The sequence below is a fragment of the Orycteropus afer genome, unplaced genomic scaffold (genome assembly GCF_000298275.1).
Source record: "Orycteropus afer afer isolate SDZICR_OR568_19922 unplaced genomic scaffold, OryAfe1.0 scaffold00069, whole genome shotgun sequence".
Classification (NCBI taxonomy): Eukaryota; Metazoa; Chordata; class Mammalia; order Tubulidentata; family Orycteropodidae; genus Orycteropus; species Orycteropus afer.
The window spans coordinates 7734175-7749184 of record NW_006921656.1 but is presented as its reverse complement, the minus strand read 5'-3'; the positions used below and the strand labels follow the sequence as shown (position 1 = coordinate 7749184).

Here is a 15010-nt window from a genome sequence, read left to right as displayed (position 1 = left end):
AAAAAAAAAAAAAAAAGGTCTTTTGCAGCAGATTTTTCCAGGGCAATATGGCATCTGGTTTCTTGACTGCTGCTTCCACTGGTGTTGATTGTGGAAACAATATGAAATCTTTGACAACTTCAATCTTCTCTCCATTTATCACGACGCTGCTTATTGGTCCAGTCATGAGGATTTTTGTTTTCTTTATGTTAAGGTGTAATCCATACTGCTCTTTAATTTTCTCGGTAAGTGCTTCAAGTCATCTTCACTTTCCCCAAGCAAGGTTGTGTCGTCTGCATGTTACAGGTTGTTAGTAAGTCCTCCTCCAATCCGGATGCTGCATTCTTCTTCATATAGTCCAGCTTCTCGGATTAGCTACTCAGCATACAGCTTGACTAAGTATGGTGAAAGGCTGCAACCCTGACACACTCCCGTCCTGATTTTAAACCATGCAGTATCCTTTTGTTCTGTTTCAACAAAAGCCTCCTGGTCTATGCACAGGTTCCTCATGAGCACAACTAAGTATTCTGGAACTCTCATTCTTCCCAGTGTTAAACATAATTTGTTATGATCCACACAGTTGAATGTCTTTGCATAGTCAACAAAACACAAACATCTTTCTGGTATTCTTTGCTTCCAGCCAAGATCCATCTAACATCAGCAATGATACCCCTCGTTCCACGTACTCTTCTGAATCCAGTTTGCATTTCTGGAAGTTTCCTATCAGTATAATGCTGCAAGCATTTTTGAATTCTCTTCAGCAAGATTGTACTTGCATGTGATATTAATGATATTGTTTGATAATTTCTTGATCAAGGATTTTAGGAGCTCCAGTGGCTTAATGCCTAAGGCATCTGACTGCTAACCAGAAGGCTGGCAGTTCATACTGCCAGCCACTCCTCGGAAAGAAGGTTGGGAAGTCTACTTCCACAGTGACACTGCCTCGGAAACCCAAGGAGGGGTTGGTCGTTTTTTGACCAAGGATTTTAGCTAAAAACCTGCGTCTCCTCCATCCTCCTCCTCCTAGCACTTCTCTTCTCTCAGTTAACTCATCCAGCCCCTCCAAGGACCCTCTTAAACTGGGGGAGTCTGAGAAAGATCAGTCCCCTGGGAGAATCAGTTACTTCTCCTCCTGTGAGCCACAAGGATCCTCCTGCTACAGGGACAGAATGTGGAGCCCAGGCAGGCTGCCAGCCTGTGTCCCCGACCTTGGCAGTCATAGCAATAAGTGCCACACGGAATCGCCCTGTCCAACACCCCAGTGCTCAGCACACTGTGGGTAATACGTGCTGAAAGAGGGACCGTGTGAATGAACGGAATACAGTGAAACCTGTGAGGCTGGAGCACGATGGGATGGCCTTGTCTGTCCAGGTCTTGCATGTTTTCTGCCTTTGACAGGGCACAGTCTGACCACTCTTCTAACACTTTTTCATAGAAAATACCTTGTTTTCCTTCTCTGATAGGTTTCTGCCTTACACAGGTTCTGGCTTTTGCAGATTGTACTATAATAAGTGTGAACTATTTATCAAACAGGAGCTCTGGTAGCGTAGTGCCTAAGGCACTTGACTGCTAACCAGAAGGCTGGAGGTTCAAACCCACCAGCCACTCCTCAGAAGGAAGGCTGGGCAATCCACTTCCGTACTGATACCGCCTTGGAAACCCAAGGTGGGGTCGCTATGAGTCGGGTCCGACTCGACGGCACATAACAACAACAACAATAGCATTCATCAAGCACCTCCTACCTGTCAGGCACTGTCTGGGAATCTTGCAGAATAAGACCTAACCTCTGCAACTACTGGGGAGACATATGCATCGCTGCTCTTTGCAGGCATGGAAACCGAGGTATAGAGAAGTTCCGTAACTGGTCCAAGGACAACAGTGATCAGAGAGACAGAGACCCAGGATCCTCTGACCCCCAGCCCTGGGCTCACTCCAAAAGCCTTTAGTGACAAGAGGCCACTGGGAAATGACCAGACTCCTAGGCCTCATCTTCATCCCACCTCTAAGAGGGAGCCAACAACTAGACATGCTTATCAGAGCAGCGCCATCTGCCCCTCCAACCTATGCCTGATGGAGCCAGCCCTGAAGCCAGCTTAATTGGGAACATGGTAAGAGGAGGAGGAGGAGACCCCCAGGAGCGGTGCAACTCTGCATTCCTGAAACATGACAATGTGCATCTGTGTGAACGGTGCCTCAAACCAGTCATGAACAAGTGATGGGCAGGGAGGATACACCAGATCATCCAACCTCTCTGCCTGCAAAGGATCAGATATAAAAAATAGAAGCGGGCAGGGAAACATGTACACGGTGCTCAATGCAACTCTGGTTATTGAAAGGGACCAACGCTCTGAGAGAGTTGCTGTTTCCCAAAAAGGGGCCTGGCTGACGGGGACACAAACTGTGCACATATCTTCCGAAGTCCACATACAGTGAAGTCATGTGGGTTGGCTTAAAATCGGCCACAGTGGAGCATTTACACCACAGAAATTGGCAAACATCTTGTCCCCAGAGAGCCAGCTGTTAGATTAGACATGGACAGCATGCAACCAGGCACACCTGAGCCCAACAAACTTCTGGAACCCGCTGAAAGTAACCCAAACTCCATGGGAAAGTCATGGTAACTTCCTTCAGGAGCCCCAAAGAACAGAAATGTCCCATCTGGGAAAAGTCCAGCTCCTGCTAGGCCACCTCCCTTACCTTCTCCATCCACTTCCCAGAATCCCCTACAGCACCGTGAGCAAGATAACCTGCCCCGCAGCGGCCATAGCTCTGCACATGTCACAAGGACACTGTTTAAACAGAGGTGACAGTGTTCAAACCCTGCACCTGCTTTAAGGACAGTATACTACCATTCTAAGAAAACTACATTCTTCAAGATTTATTTTATTAGTTTGGCATTAACACATATCCCTCTATATCAAAACAAGGAATTATAAAGGCCCATGAAGATATTTTTCAGGAGTGAGTAGAGAGGAAAAAATAAACTCAAATGGGGGAGGGGAGAACTGTTTGAAATTAATCAAAAGAAATTTAAAAATTCCACTGGTACCAAACAGTTCAGCATTTCCAACCCAGTAATTTAATCTGGTCTCATTTTCTCCCTCCATCCCCCCTCCGTCTCCCGGGCACGAGAACAGTGCGAGCTTTGTGCTGAACTGTGCTCCCATGCAACCAGCTACCAGATTCCAGACACTGTGCTGCCACCAAAGCACACTGGCCACGGCCCTGAAGAACCAATGACGTAAATAAACATTGTCTCCCTCATTGTCCATTTGAATGGGGGGAAATACATATGTAAAATAAAGATGTATTTATACTATACTACCAGTATCTGTTTATTACATATATATACATATAACAAACATACATATGCATGACTAAGAAGCCCTGGTTGCACGGTGGTTAAAGCGCTCAGCTGCTAACTGAATGACAGGCAGTTCGAACCCACCAGTTGCCCTGTGGGAGAAAGGTGTGGCAGTCTGTTTCCGTAAAGGTTACAGTCTTGGATTGCCTATAGGGCAGTTCTCCTCTGTCCTGTAGTGTCGCTATGAGTCAGAATTGCCTGATGGCAGTGGGTGGGTTTGGGATATATATATCTGAAAGAAGATGACCAAAGATACTCCTTGCAGAGAATAAATGTAAAACTGAGCCTCGGTCAGAGAACACCGACTGACTATGGACAATCTCAGAAAGTTCAGTGAAACCAAAGCCATGAAATAGGTCAACCTCAGCCCGTTTGGGTGATGAGGAAGGTTCGGAGGCAACACAGCAACCGCAGCATCATCAGTCAGATTCCCACCACCTGTCCCAACAACCACAGTGAATGGCTATTTCTTGCCTATCCGACCCAAGACTGTGAAGGACGTTTACAGGTCCCTGGGCCCGCCACTCCAGCCTCTGACTGAGACTCTAAGCAAATCCACTCACTCCTCTGTGATTTCTGGAAGGAGGTCATCCAAAACAATGCGGTGGGCACAAAGGTCTCAGATATTTTCAGAAAAAAAAAAAAAAGGAAGGCGTGAAACTGTACCGAATACCAGACACTTGATTTCTCTCACTTAACCCTCTCAGTCATCACGTGTCTAGCCACTGTGAACTCCACTGTACCGGCAAAGGGCCTAAGACACTGTCACAGATTGGACTGTGTCCCCAAAAAATATGTGTCAACTTGGCTGAGCCATGATTCTCAGTGGTTTGGCAGTTAGGTAATGATGTAATCAACTGCCAGGATGTGATCTGATACGATCAGCCTATCAGGCCATGTAAGGGGATGAGGGTGAGATACAACACCCTTATTCAGGTCACCCTCATTCATCAGATCCGATGAAAGGGGAGTTTCTCTGCATATGGCCTGCATCACCTCTGATCTTACAAAAGATAAAAAGAAAGACAGGCAAACAGAGGAGGAAGGAACTCGACTATCACCAACAAAGAGGAGCCAGGAACAGAGTGCATCACTGGAGCTGGTGTCCCTGTTTAGGGCCTCCCAGACCCTGTGGAAGACTGATGCCAAGACACATGGAAATCTCCAAGGACTGCCAGACCCACAGAACTTAAAAGGAGACAAGGAGTTCCCCCAGAGCCCCCAGAGCCAGAAAGCTTTCCCCCAGAACTGGTGCCTGGCATTCAGACTTCTAGCCTCACAAACTGTGAGAGAATACATTTCTGTTTGTTAAAGCCATCCACTTGCGATATTTCTGTTACTGAAGCATGAGAGATCTAAGACAGGCAGAAAGGTTAGTCAGGTAACTGGGCCCAGAGGGCGCAGCTACAAAAGGCAGCAGGTTTGAGCCAGAGTCCTCTACTGCCATCCTGTTCTCCAGCTCCTAAAACTGCCAGCAAAGAAAACACAAAGCACACGCACCCCTTCGCCCAGACAGACGGCGCGGAAGTGACTTGGAGCCATTCCTGCTGCTCATCTATTGCCGTACATCAGCCCTGTCACTGCAAGTGCTGAGGGTACAGTCAGTTCATCTGTTTTCCATTAAGGTGCGCTGGTGGCAGCTGCAGCCAGCCGGCACACTCCAAGCCTTCCCAGCTGTGGCAGAGTTTAACATCTCCTACCTCTGCTGCCTGGCTGCAGAATTCCAAAACGGTCTTCTGCATCAAACAGTCCCAGGGTTTGGGAGTGAGCAGCAACCTATGTACTGGATGTGTAATCATCTCTTAGTTGAATTGCCAAAGTGTGTATATAAATACAACAGTGTTTCTCTGCACAGTGACGGCACCAGAACTGAGCCCTCGCAAGCGGGAATATGTAATTATTGATAAAGAAGCAAAAATCTGTTGCAATGGTATTAGAGGTTTCCCCCCATTCTCATTCAGTGTAAATGCTCTGAATTGTTTTCTTTTTCAAGATGAGTAAGTACCTGAGTAGGTGGTACATAGTTCTAGATACTCCAGAGAGGCTCCCTCTCAATGTGGCTCACCTGGAACCATTTATGCAGAAAGGAAAATCAGAAACCCCACAAAGTCCCACAAAGAAAAACAAAAAAACATAGTGACCTCCATTGGGTTACCAAGGTGGTAAATCTTTATGGAAGTAGATTGCCCCATCTTCCTTTTGCAGAGAAGCTGGTGGGTTTGAACCACCAACCTTCTGGTTAGTAGTCAAATGCCTTAGGCACTGCACCACTGATGGCTAAATAAAGGGGTTATTCCCTTCAATGCTGTATTACCTTCCTCTTTTAAAAGTATAATTAGGCAAAGTTCAGGAGGCAGAAGGGATAGAAGAGGAGGAGGAACAGAAAACACAGGAAGGAAGCGGGATGAGTGCTGTCACACTGTGGGATGGCAGTCAAAGGTATGAAACAAAATGTGTGACTTGCTAAATAGAAAACTAATTTGCCATGTAAACCTTCACCCAAATCACAACCCAAAAACAGTTTAAAAATATTATAATGAGGATGACAATTTTCCAAAATAAAAGACAATGTTCATGCTACAACGTTTATCAAAGAAGGCTCATGACATGAACTTCTATCAAAGAAAGTGCGTTCATGGACAAAGCACTCTGTTGGGGTGGTGTAATCTGTGGGTCCATTTTCAATCCTTTCAGTTTGGATTTCTATTAAAGCTAACAAGGTATCATCCAGGCAGTGAGTAAGGATGCTGAATAACAACAAAGATGGCACTAACTACGACGAAGCAGTAACAACTCGGCAGTCACGGTTTAGACCTGAACCACAGAGGCCAGCGGTTCTTTGGACAGGACTCCGGCCAGGAGCCGTGGGGCTGGGAGCTCTCACCTTGCTGGACCAGTGCGTCGGCCGCAAGTTCCCCGGTGCCCACATTCGCGTACTCTTCATTGGGGTGCTTCCGGTTGTAGTGCCTCTTCAGGGAGCCAGAAATGTTGCAGGAGTAATGGCAGTGGGCACAGCGGAAGGGCTGCAGGGGAGGAGGAGGAGGAGTTAGAGCCAGGCGTGCCCCAGCTGAGGCCACACCCCCAAAGGAAAAATCAGGACTGGCCCCGCCCAGAAAAGTTTTCCCTCCTGGCGAGGTGTTTCAAGGGGACACGCTGACCTTGAGAAGCTGAGTCCTGCCTCTGCAGCCACCAACCAAGTGACCAGGGGCAAGTCGCTCCCCAGACAGGAGTCCCCTGCTGAGGGGCTGCTTTCATGTCCTTTTCTTTCTGTGTACCCCCAATTCTGCAGCTCTTGTTCAGGAAGAGGTCCCAGGTGGAACAAATGGTCTGGTCCCGGCTACTAATCAAAAAAGTTGGTGGTTCGAGCCCCCCGCCCTCCCGCAGCACAGACGAGAGGTCTGGCGGTCTACTTCTGTCAGGTCACAGCCCCTGACAGCCTGACCCCTGACAGCCCGACTGAGCACATCTCCACCCTGAAACCGGTGCCCTTGTTGGGAGACAAAATCAACTTGATGGCAATAGGGTTTTGGTTCAAGAAGAGAACAACGTAGTGAATGATACTCTTCCTTTTCTTAAATGAGTGCCTCTAGCAGCATCTCCCCCTACAGCTCCCCGATGCGCAGGCTCTCTTCATTAAGGGACTTCCTCCGCAGTGTCCATGGGTCAGCCCACAGCTTAAAGCAATCCACTGTGAAACTGAACTCCAGGCACTGCCCCCCCATCCCCCATGAGTAAACACAGAACAAAGACATGGAGTCAGGCACACAGCCTCATCTGCCAGTTTGACAGTGCTTTTGAGCACTTGGGGGAGTGGAGGTGCCTGTTCAGGCCTGCAGAGGGGCCCACCGAGATGGGCCACCAGGCAGCCATGAATGGCGCACCCTTGTTCTTGGTCAGGACATGAACAAGCATCCTTCTAAACCACGTGCTGTCAGTCCTGAAGGCAGAGTGCCGCAGAAAGCCCAGCTCTGCTCCCAGGCCCCGCCTGGCACCCCAGCAGCCGTGCTGAGCAGCAGGAAGCAGGGAGCAAAGGGCAGCCTACAAGGGCCGAGGCGGGAAGGTGCTGGGGCTCAGACGACACAAGTTCAACCAGCAGTGGGATCTCAGGCAGGTCACAAAGCTTGTCTGAGTCCTGATTTTCTCATCAGTAAAACGAGGATGACAGCACTGGCGCTGCGGGAAGGCTGTGAGCAATGAAGGTCATCACCAGCACCCCGGGCCGCAGGTGCTTCTAGAGCCCTGGTGGCACAATGGTTAAGCACTAGGCTGTTGACCAACAGGCTGGCAGTGTGAACTCAACCAGCAGCTCTGCCGGAGAAAGAGCTGGCACTCTGTTTCCAGGAAGATGACGCCTAGAAACCTTACGGAGTGGTTGTACTGTGTCATGGGGGGTTACTATGACTCACAATCTACTTGACAGCACCTAAAAGCAGCTCCAGGCACTTCCTTTTGTTTTTATTGACCATTGTAGCACACCTCTTTGTGTGTCTCTTGGGTCTGATCTATCACTGTGTCTATTAAGGTCTCAGCAGCCACCCCGACTCCGCCGTCCCACTGGCTCATCTCTTCATCAACACCAGAGGCGCTGGCCCGCAGCACGGCACCTCTGCCCGTCAAGGGCGGCAGCAATGGGCGAGCGGACTTCTCGACTCAATGGCACCTTCGAGTCACGCGCTCAGGCCTCCCGGTGAGTGAGGGAAGCAGGAAAGGGGGGCAGGAAATGACAAGGCCCGCCTCTTCTCCCTGTCCCTTCACACTCACTGCACTGCTTTCTCATAGGCCCCTGGCCTACTCTCCCTCTCAGAAAAGCCCCAACCCCTTCACATTTTTGCCCCCCATTCACGTCTCAGGCCTCTGTGAGCCTCCAGGCAAAGCACCCCTGGAGTGACACCAGGCTCTCTCCTCAGACCTCATCGGCCACCATGCCCTCGCTGTGACATTCTCTCCACTTTGCCTCGTGATCCTGCTGTCCCCAGGCTCCCCTTCTCACTTTCTGAATTACCTTCCTCGGTTGCTCCGGGAGATCTGTGCCCCACCCACGATAGTGACTCAGCCATGTGCACAGCTGCTTGGTCAAACACAAGTCTAGGTGTTGCTCTGGAGGTATTTTAAAACAAACAATAAACCCAGAGCTGTCTGGTCAATCCTGACTCATAGCAACCTTATAGGACAGAGGAGAACTGCCCCATAGGATTTCCAAGGCTATCAGTCTTCCTGGGAGCATATTGCCTCATCTTTCTGCGGTGGAGGAACTGGTGGGTTCAAACCATCGACTTTTTGGCTGGCAGCACCCATAATCAAGTCAGCCAATGCCTTTCAGTAAAGCAATCTCTCCGTGTCCCTCAATCTCTCTCTCTGTGTCTCTCAATCTCTCTCTCTCTTTACACACACACACACACACACACACACTTCATTGGCTCTGTTTCTCTGGAGAACCCTATGGCATCAGGCCTAATGCCTGAATGCTGGCCTTCTCCAAGGTTCTGTCCTTGCTTTGTTCCTCTGCCTGGTTCCAATGATCTTCTCTGCACTGCTGATTGTTGGATCTATACATCCAGTTACGGTCCCTCTCCAGATCCATAGATAGAAGTTTTCTCAGCATCTCTACAGAGATACTCTATAGGCATTTCAAAATAAATAAATTCAGACTCACTGTCTTTCTGCAAAACCAGCTCATTGCCCAAAGACAGAAGCCTGAGGGCTATCCTACACATTTCCTTCTCTTACTATTCAACTAATTACTGAGCCTGGTCCAGTCTACCTCTGTAACCCTGCTCAGATCCACTCCATCCTCTTCATCTGTCACTCTGGCAGAAAAAGGTGCCACCCCGCACCATAAAGCAGATGCTGTTGTCCCCAGGAGCACTGCTCTTGGAGGGAAAGTCACAGAAGTTCATCAGTGAGCCAGCCTGCTCTAAACATCCCAGGGGACCTGGCCTACAGCCCTGGTGCAGAGCAGCACAGTGCTCCACTGCACAAGCCAAATGTGTCCTCCACATAAGATCAATGCTGGTGGCGTGGCCCATGAGGGATAATGGAGCAAAGGGCCCTGGACCTAAAGCAAAAACTGGTCAGCCTTCCTCAGCTGATGCTGAGCAGAGAACAGTGTGCCTCAAATTCCAACAGGCAATGATTTGCAAAATGGACATAAGAGCTAGAGCCTCTCTGAGTGCTTTCATCTCCAAGTAAGCAAATATTATGAAATTACTATTTTTAAGATGTTAGCATTTACACAGACATCAAAAGGAAAAACTGTGCAAATGCTATCCTGCCAGAGCTTGGTGGTCAGTGGGAGTGGGAGGAAGAGGCAGGAAAGGAAGGATGATTAAAATGAGAAGCAGGCCTCCAGACTTGACCTCAGGCTCCAGAGTCAAGTTCATCCTTCTCATGGCAAAGCAGAACCACCACCTCCTGAAAGGCCCAACTTCGATTCCCCCTGCCAGCTCTCACGGATAATCACCAGTGAGGAGAAAACTGCCCAAACATGAGCATACAGATTGGCATAGACCCAAACCCAATGCAAACCCACTGCCACCATGTGGATTCCCACTCATAGTGATCTAGAGGACAGAGGGGAACTGCCCCCTAGGCTGTAAACTCTGATGGAAGCAGACTGCCTCACCTTTCTCCCATGGAGTGGCTGGTGGGTTCAGACAGCTGACTTTCTGAATGCATTAACCACTGCAACACCAGAGCTCCTTAAACACATACAGGTAAGCCCAATACATAGATGAGCCCAAATAAAAAATCAGTCTTTGAAGTGCTGATCAAAGACCTCAATTCTTAAGGTTGGAAGGGATCCTCAGCTTTGATCAATCTTCCCTGCACTAGGAATTTCTTCTGTAGCATCGCCGACAGTCTGCCATCTACCTAAGCAGGTGCCATCGAGTGGCTTCTGACTCACAGCAACCCCATGTGTGTCAGATTTGAACTGGATTCCACAGGGTTTCCAATGGCTGAGATATCAGAAGCAGGTCACCAGGCCTTTCTTCTGTGGTGCCTCGGGGTGGACTCAAACCACCAAGCTGTCAGTCATTAGCTGCGTGTGGTCACTCATTCCACCACGCAGGCACTCCTGTCATCTGCCTAGCCTTTCCTTAGAAACAGGGACGTCGAAACTTCCCCCAGTAGCCCCTTGAGCTACTGAACAGCTCTGGGGAGTTGGGAAGATAAACATTCCTGTCTCCCTTCTGTGGGGCTGTTGATTCTACTCGCATGCATACAGTATCACTTTTTATCTAAACCCTGATCCACCTAACTCCCTCCTTAACTGAGGTGGCTGAGCCATGGCCTGCCTGAGAGTGAAACCAGTTCTGGCCTGTGAAGCATTTCAGCAGAGAGCGGGAAGAAGAGAGGACGAGGAGAGGGTGAGTGACATCCCTGCCACATGTGGAATCTGATTGCATCACTAACACTGCACATCTTGAGGTTTCATTTATAAATACACATTTACTAACCCTACTCTGAGCCAAGGGAATCCTGATGGCACAATGGTTAGCGTTCAGCTCCTAACTAAAAGGACGGTGGCTCAAACCCATCAGCAGCTTCTGCAGAAGAAAAGACCTGGTGATCTGTTTCTGCATAGATTACAGCTCTGCCCACTACTTGGTGTACATCCTAGAGAAATAAGAGCCACGATGAATAGATATATGCACACCCGTGTTCATCACAGCACTATTCACAACAGCAAAGAGATGGAAACAACTTAAATACCCATCAACAGAAGAATGGTTAAACAAACTACGGTCCATACACACAGTGGAATACTATGAAAAGAACAATGGTGAATCCGTGAAACATCTCATAACATAGATGAACCTAGAGTATGTTATGCTGAGTGAAATTAGTCAACCACAAACGAACCAATATTAGAGGAGACCACTACTGTAAAAAGTGAAGAAAAGCCTTTTACACAAAAAGAAATATTCTTTGAGGTTACCAGGGTGGGGAAGGGAAGGTAAACCCCTAAGTAGGAGCTCTGGCAGTGTAGTACCCAAGGCATTTGACTGCTAACCAGAAGGCTGGCAGTTCAAACCCACTAGACACTCCTCAGAAGGAAGGCTGAGCAATCTACTCCCATACTGATACCGTCTTGGAAACCCAAGTCAGATCCGACTTGACAGCAATGAGTTTGGGTTTGTTTTGTTTTGTTTTGTTTTTAGAGGGTAGACACTTATTAGGTGTAGACATACCTGGGTGAAGAAGAAGACAAAAAAAAAAAAAAAGCCTAAAACTAGTCCATCACCACCTACAGGGGGCATCCAAAGGGGTAGGGGAAGTGAGGAGGAATAAAGATTTACAGTCTTGGAAACCCTATGGTGCATTTCTACTGTGTCCTATAGGTTTGGACCAGCAACTGGTTTGATTTTGGTTTACTCAGAGTCTGGCTCTCTTCTCTAAGCCATGATACAAGGATGAGAGACAACTCTGTGAACCTCACAATATACACGATGCTCTGGACTTAGGTACCAACTCTGAAGACTAAAGGCTGTCAGGCAAACCGTATCACAAAACTTGGTTCCCCAGCCACATGCTTGCAAATAGCAAATGACCTAGATCTCAAAGAAGAAGTTATTACTCGAAAGCATTGAAGCCAGAATCTGGCCAGGAGTTGAGAGGACAAGGTAAGCAGGCTACAAGACTGCAGTTCATGTGGAATAAAATACAAAAGTTCTCACATGGTCAAAAAGAAACTGAATCAATGGCAACACAAGGAGCCTGTTGCCATGCCTGCTATTCAGTGTTACACTAGAGTAACCAGTAATGAGCTGGTTACCAAAGGAACCAAAGTAATGAGCTCTAGCACAATTACCATCACTGTCATAACCAACATTTACTGATAGCTACCATAGCTCTGGTAGCATAGTGGCTAAAAGCACTTGACTGCTAACCAGAAGGCTGACGGTTCAAACCCACCAGCCACTCCTCGGAAGGAAGGTTGGGCAATCCTACTTCCGTAGTGATACTGCCTCGGAAACCCAAGGAGGGGTCGCTATGAGTCGGGGCCAACTCGACGGCACATAACAACAACAACAACAACAACCATAGGCCACCAGAGCTCCCTTTTGTTGCTTTTTGGTTACCATAGGCCAGGTAGTCCTAAGTGTTTTGCATGGATTAACTCATTTAAGCCTCATAACAACCCCATGTGGTAGGTATAATTATTTTCCTTATTTTACAGATGAGAAAACTAAGGTACAAAATAGTTAAGGAACTTACTCAAGTCTCCTAGGCTGGCCATTTGGTTTCCATGAGAATCTAGGGCCCAGCCCAGTCAACCATAAGGAGATGGTTTGGTTTCCTAAGCATGTACCTCCCCCAGGACCCCCATTGGGAGGGGCATGGTTTGGTGTTCTTGGACCTCCTAGACATAAGGCAGCCAAGACCTAATCACCAGCTTCTGATTGGAGAAACGTAGGCCATTACGGGGATACCAGGTGTGAGGCAGGGTCTGTAGAGTGTCAAGAAGATGAGAGTAGACAGTAGCCTGGTCTCAATAAGCCACATGTGCTATGTTAGGAAAATAGACTTCAGGTGATGGGAGCCACCAGCAGGTGTCAGCCAGGGAGTGACGGAGCCAACTTCACATTTTAGAAGTATCACTCCAGCAATAAAACAGAGGATGGATTTGAAGGGAACAAGACTGCAGGCAGGGGACCAACTCTCAGGTTGTTCAGTGGCTTCGATAAGGGATATTGAGGCCCTGAAATGAGATAACAGAATGACAGAAGGGGAAGTGATAGTTTAAGAGAGACGGAGGAAGTTGAACAAACCAGTCCTGATGAATGGGTTGATGTGTGAGAGGATGGAGATGCAGAGCCATGAGAATGAATATCAAGTCCCAGCATGGATGGCAGAGGGGACAGGAAGGCCACCAGCTGTAGAGGAAGGTCTATGGATAAGGAGAAGGTGAATCTATAGAACTCCGGCTTTCAATGAAGGTAGGTCCAGGTAGTGGATTGGAGACATGAGTCTAGAATTCACAAAATGTTCTGGATTATAAAACAGATCTCAGTGTGGGCAATGGGAAGATGCCCTGAGACTGAACACACTCGTTGCAAGTGGGTGAGTAAAGCAAGAAGAGAAATAACTGGAATAGAGCACAGGGAACCGGCCAAAGAAGAGGAGCTCGCGACAAGGACGAGGGAGAGAAACTGCGGGTGGAAGAATCAGAGGGGTCTGCAGTCACAGAAACCCAGGGAGATGTGTCCTTCAAGGAGGAACAACCAACTCAAGTGCACTAAGAAATCCTGTAGATGAGGTGGGTTTGGTCACTGATACCCTCACCAGGGAGAGTGTCAGTAGCAGGCTAGAAACAAAGGCCTGATTGAAGGAGCTTTCTCAGAAGATATCGTGAAGATCTCGCACCTGTGTTGAAGACAAAGGGCACCTAGGCTTGTTGAGGCTGAGGCTCTTGCAGATCGTCAACAACTTGTGTCACAAACACATGGAAACACAATTTTTCACAACTGGAGGATTTTCTGTTATGGTTCTTGAAATATAGAAAGAAAACAGAAGAGAACAGGAAGTTCATCCCATGCATGAAATTGTGTTCCGAAAACCTCAGTGACAACACATGTAACTACATTAAAGTGAGGCGAATCCAATTCCCTCCAGCTTCCGGGAAGGGATTCAGTGTGATGTTTTAAAACAGACTAGAAGCTGGTGATGAGGTAACGTCCAAGGTCGTGACACTGGCGACCAATTATAAAGCATATAGGTGGCTTTCTAGTACAAGGAGCCGTTGCTTTGCTGACTGCAGTCACAGGAAGCAGGAAGGTGCCGCCGGGTGGGATTCTGCAGCCTAATGTGAACAAATCAGCCCAGTGTGATGGTCGTGGAACTGCACCAATGAGCATAGAGATCCAAGTGTGTGGGCCCGCCAGGCCCGGTGGGGGACAGAGAAGACTAGTGCAAAGGAGAGTGCTGCGTGACACCATGGGATGAGGCCCAGCCATACCTCAGAGTTTCATGATCAGAAGAGACAGGAGACCAGCCACCAGTCCAACTAGCACCCAAGCAATTTTGTATCCAAAATGCACAAAAAGGTCCTACAGCTTTATAGCTGACGTGAAGTGAACTGGCTGGGTCAAGGTCATTAGACTGCCTATGGTGACAGCACTGTGGCCTAGGGATGCCTTCACAGCCCTGAGACCTTTGTGACTATGGGATATCATTCTCACATCAGACATGGGGAGAAGGTGGAGAGAGAAGCCAGACCCAAAGGGCAGGAGATCAGGGTGCTGCTCTTGGGCCTGCCACCAAGTAGCTGGTTCATCTGGGCTGATCAAACTCCACTGTTTTTCAGTCAATATCTGTGAAATGGGGAGAAGCCTTCCCACCTGCCTGATGAGTTAAATGAAGCAACCGAGTGCCGAGAACGGGACTGTGCTTGGGAGTATAAAGAATATCAGGGCTGATGTCTGTAGTCCCTAATTAATTTGCACATGGACATTTGCTGATGTGGTTACTGCAGGCACCAGAAACCTCCTCCTAGTGGGTGTCATCCCAAGTCTTCCAGGAAAAGAGTCGTCTCCCTCCTTGGTGGCCCGTGACTGTCCCATGGAGTCCAGTCACAGAGAAGGGCAGTCCTGCCAGCAGGAGCCCAGGAGGTCCCCACTGCTCAGTGGCAGGGACATTGCATCCCAACTTTAGAGGTCTTGCCCC

At 48.4% G+C, this 15010-nt stretch overlaps 1 protein-coding gene across 1 annotated transcript in view; it reads right to left on the bottom strand.

The window, feature by feature from the left end:
• Nucleotides 1–15010, bottom strand: part of ZFAT (zinc finger and AT-hook domain containing) — a 257978-nt gene that overhangs the window by 70164 nt on the left and 172804 nt on the right. The window contains exon 11 of the mRNA XM_007940573.2: nucleotides 6228–6366. Coding sequence (XP_007938764.1) covers nucleotides 6228–6366 — 139 coding nt within the window. The remainder of the gene's footprint in view (nucleotides 1–6227; nucleotides 6367–15010) is intronic.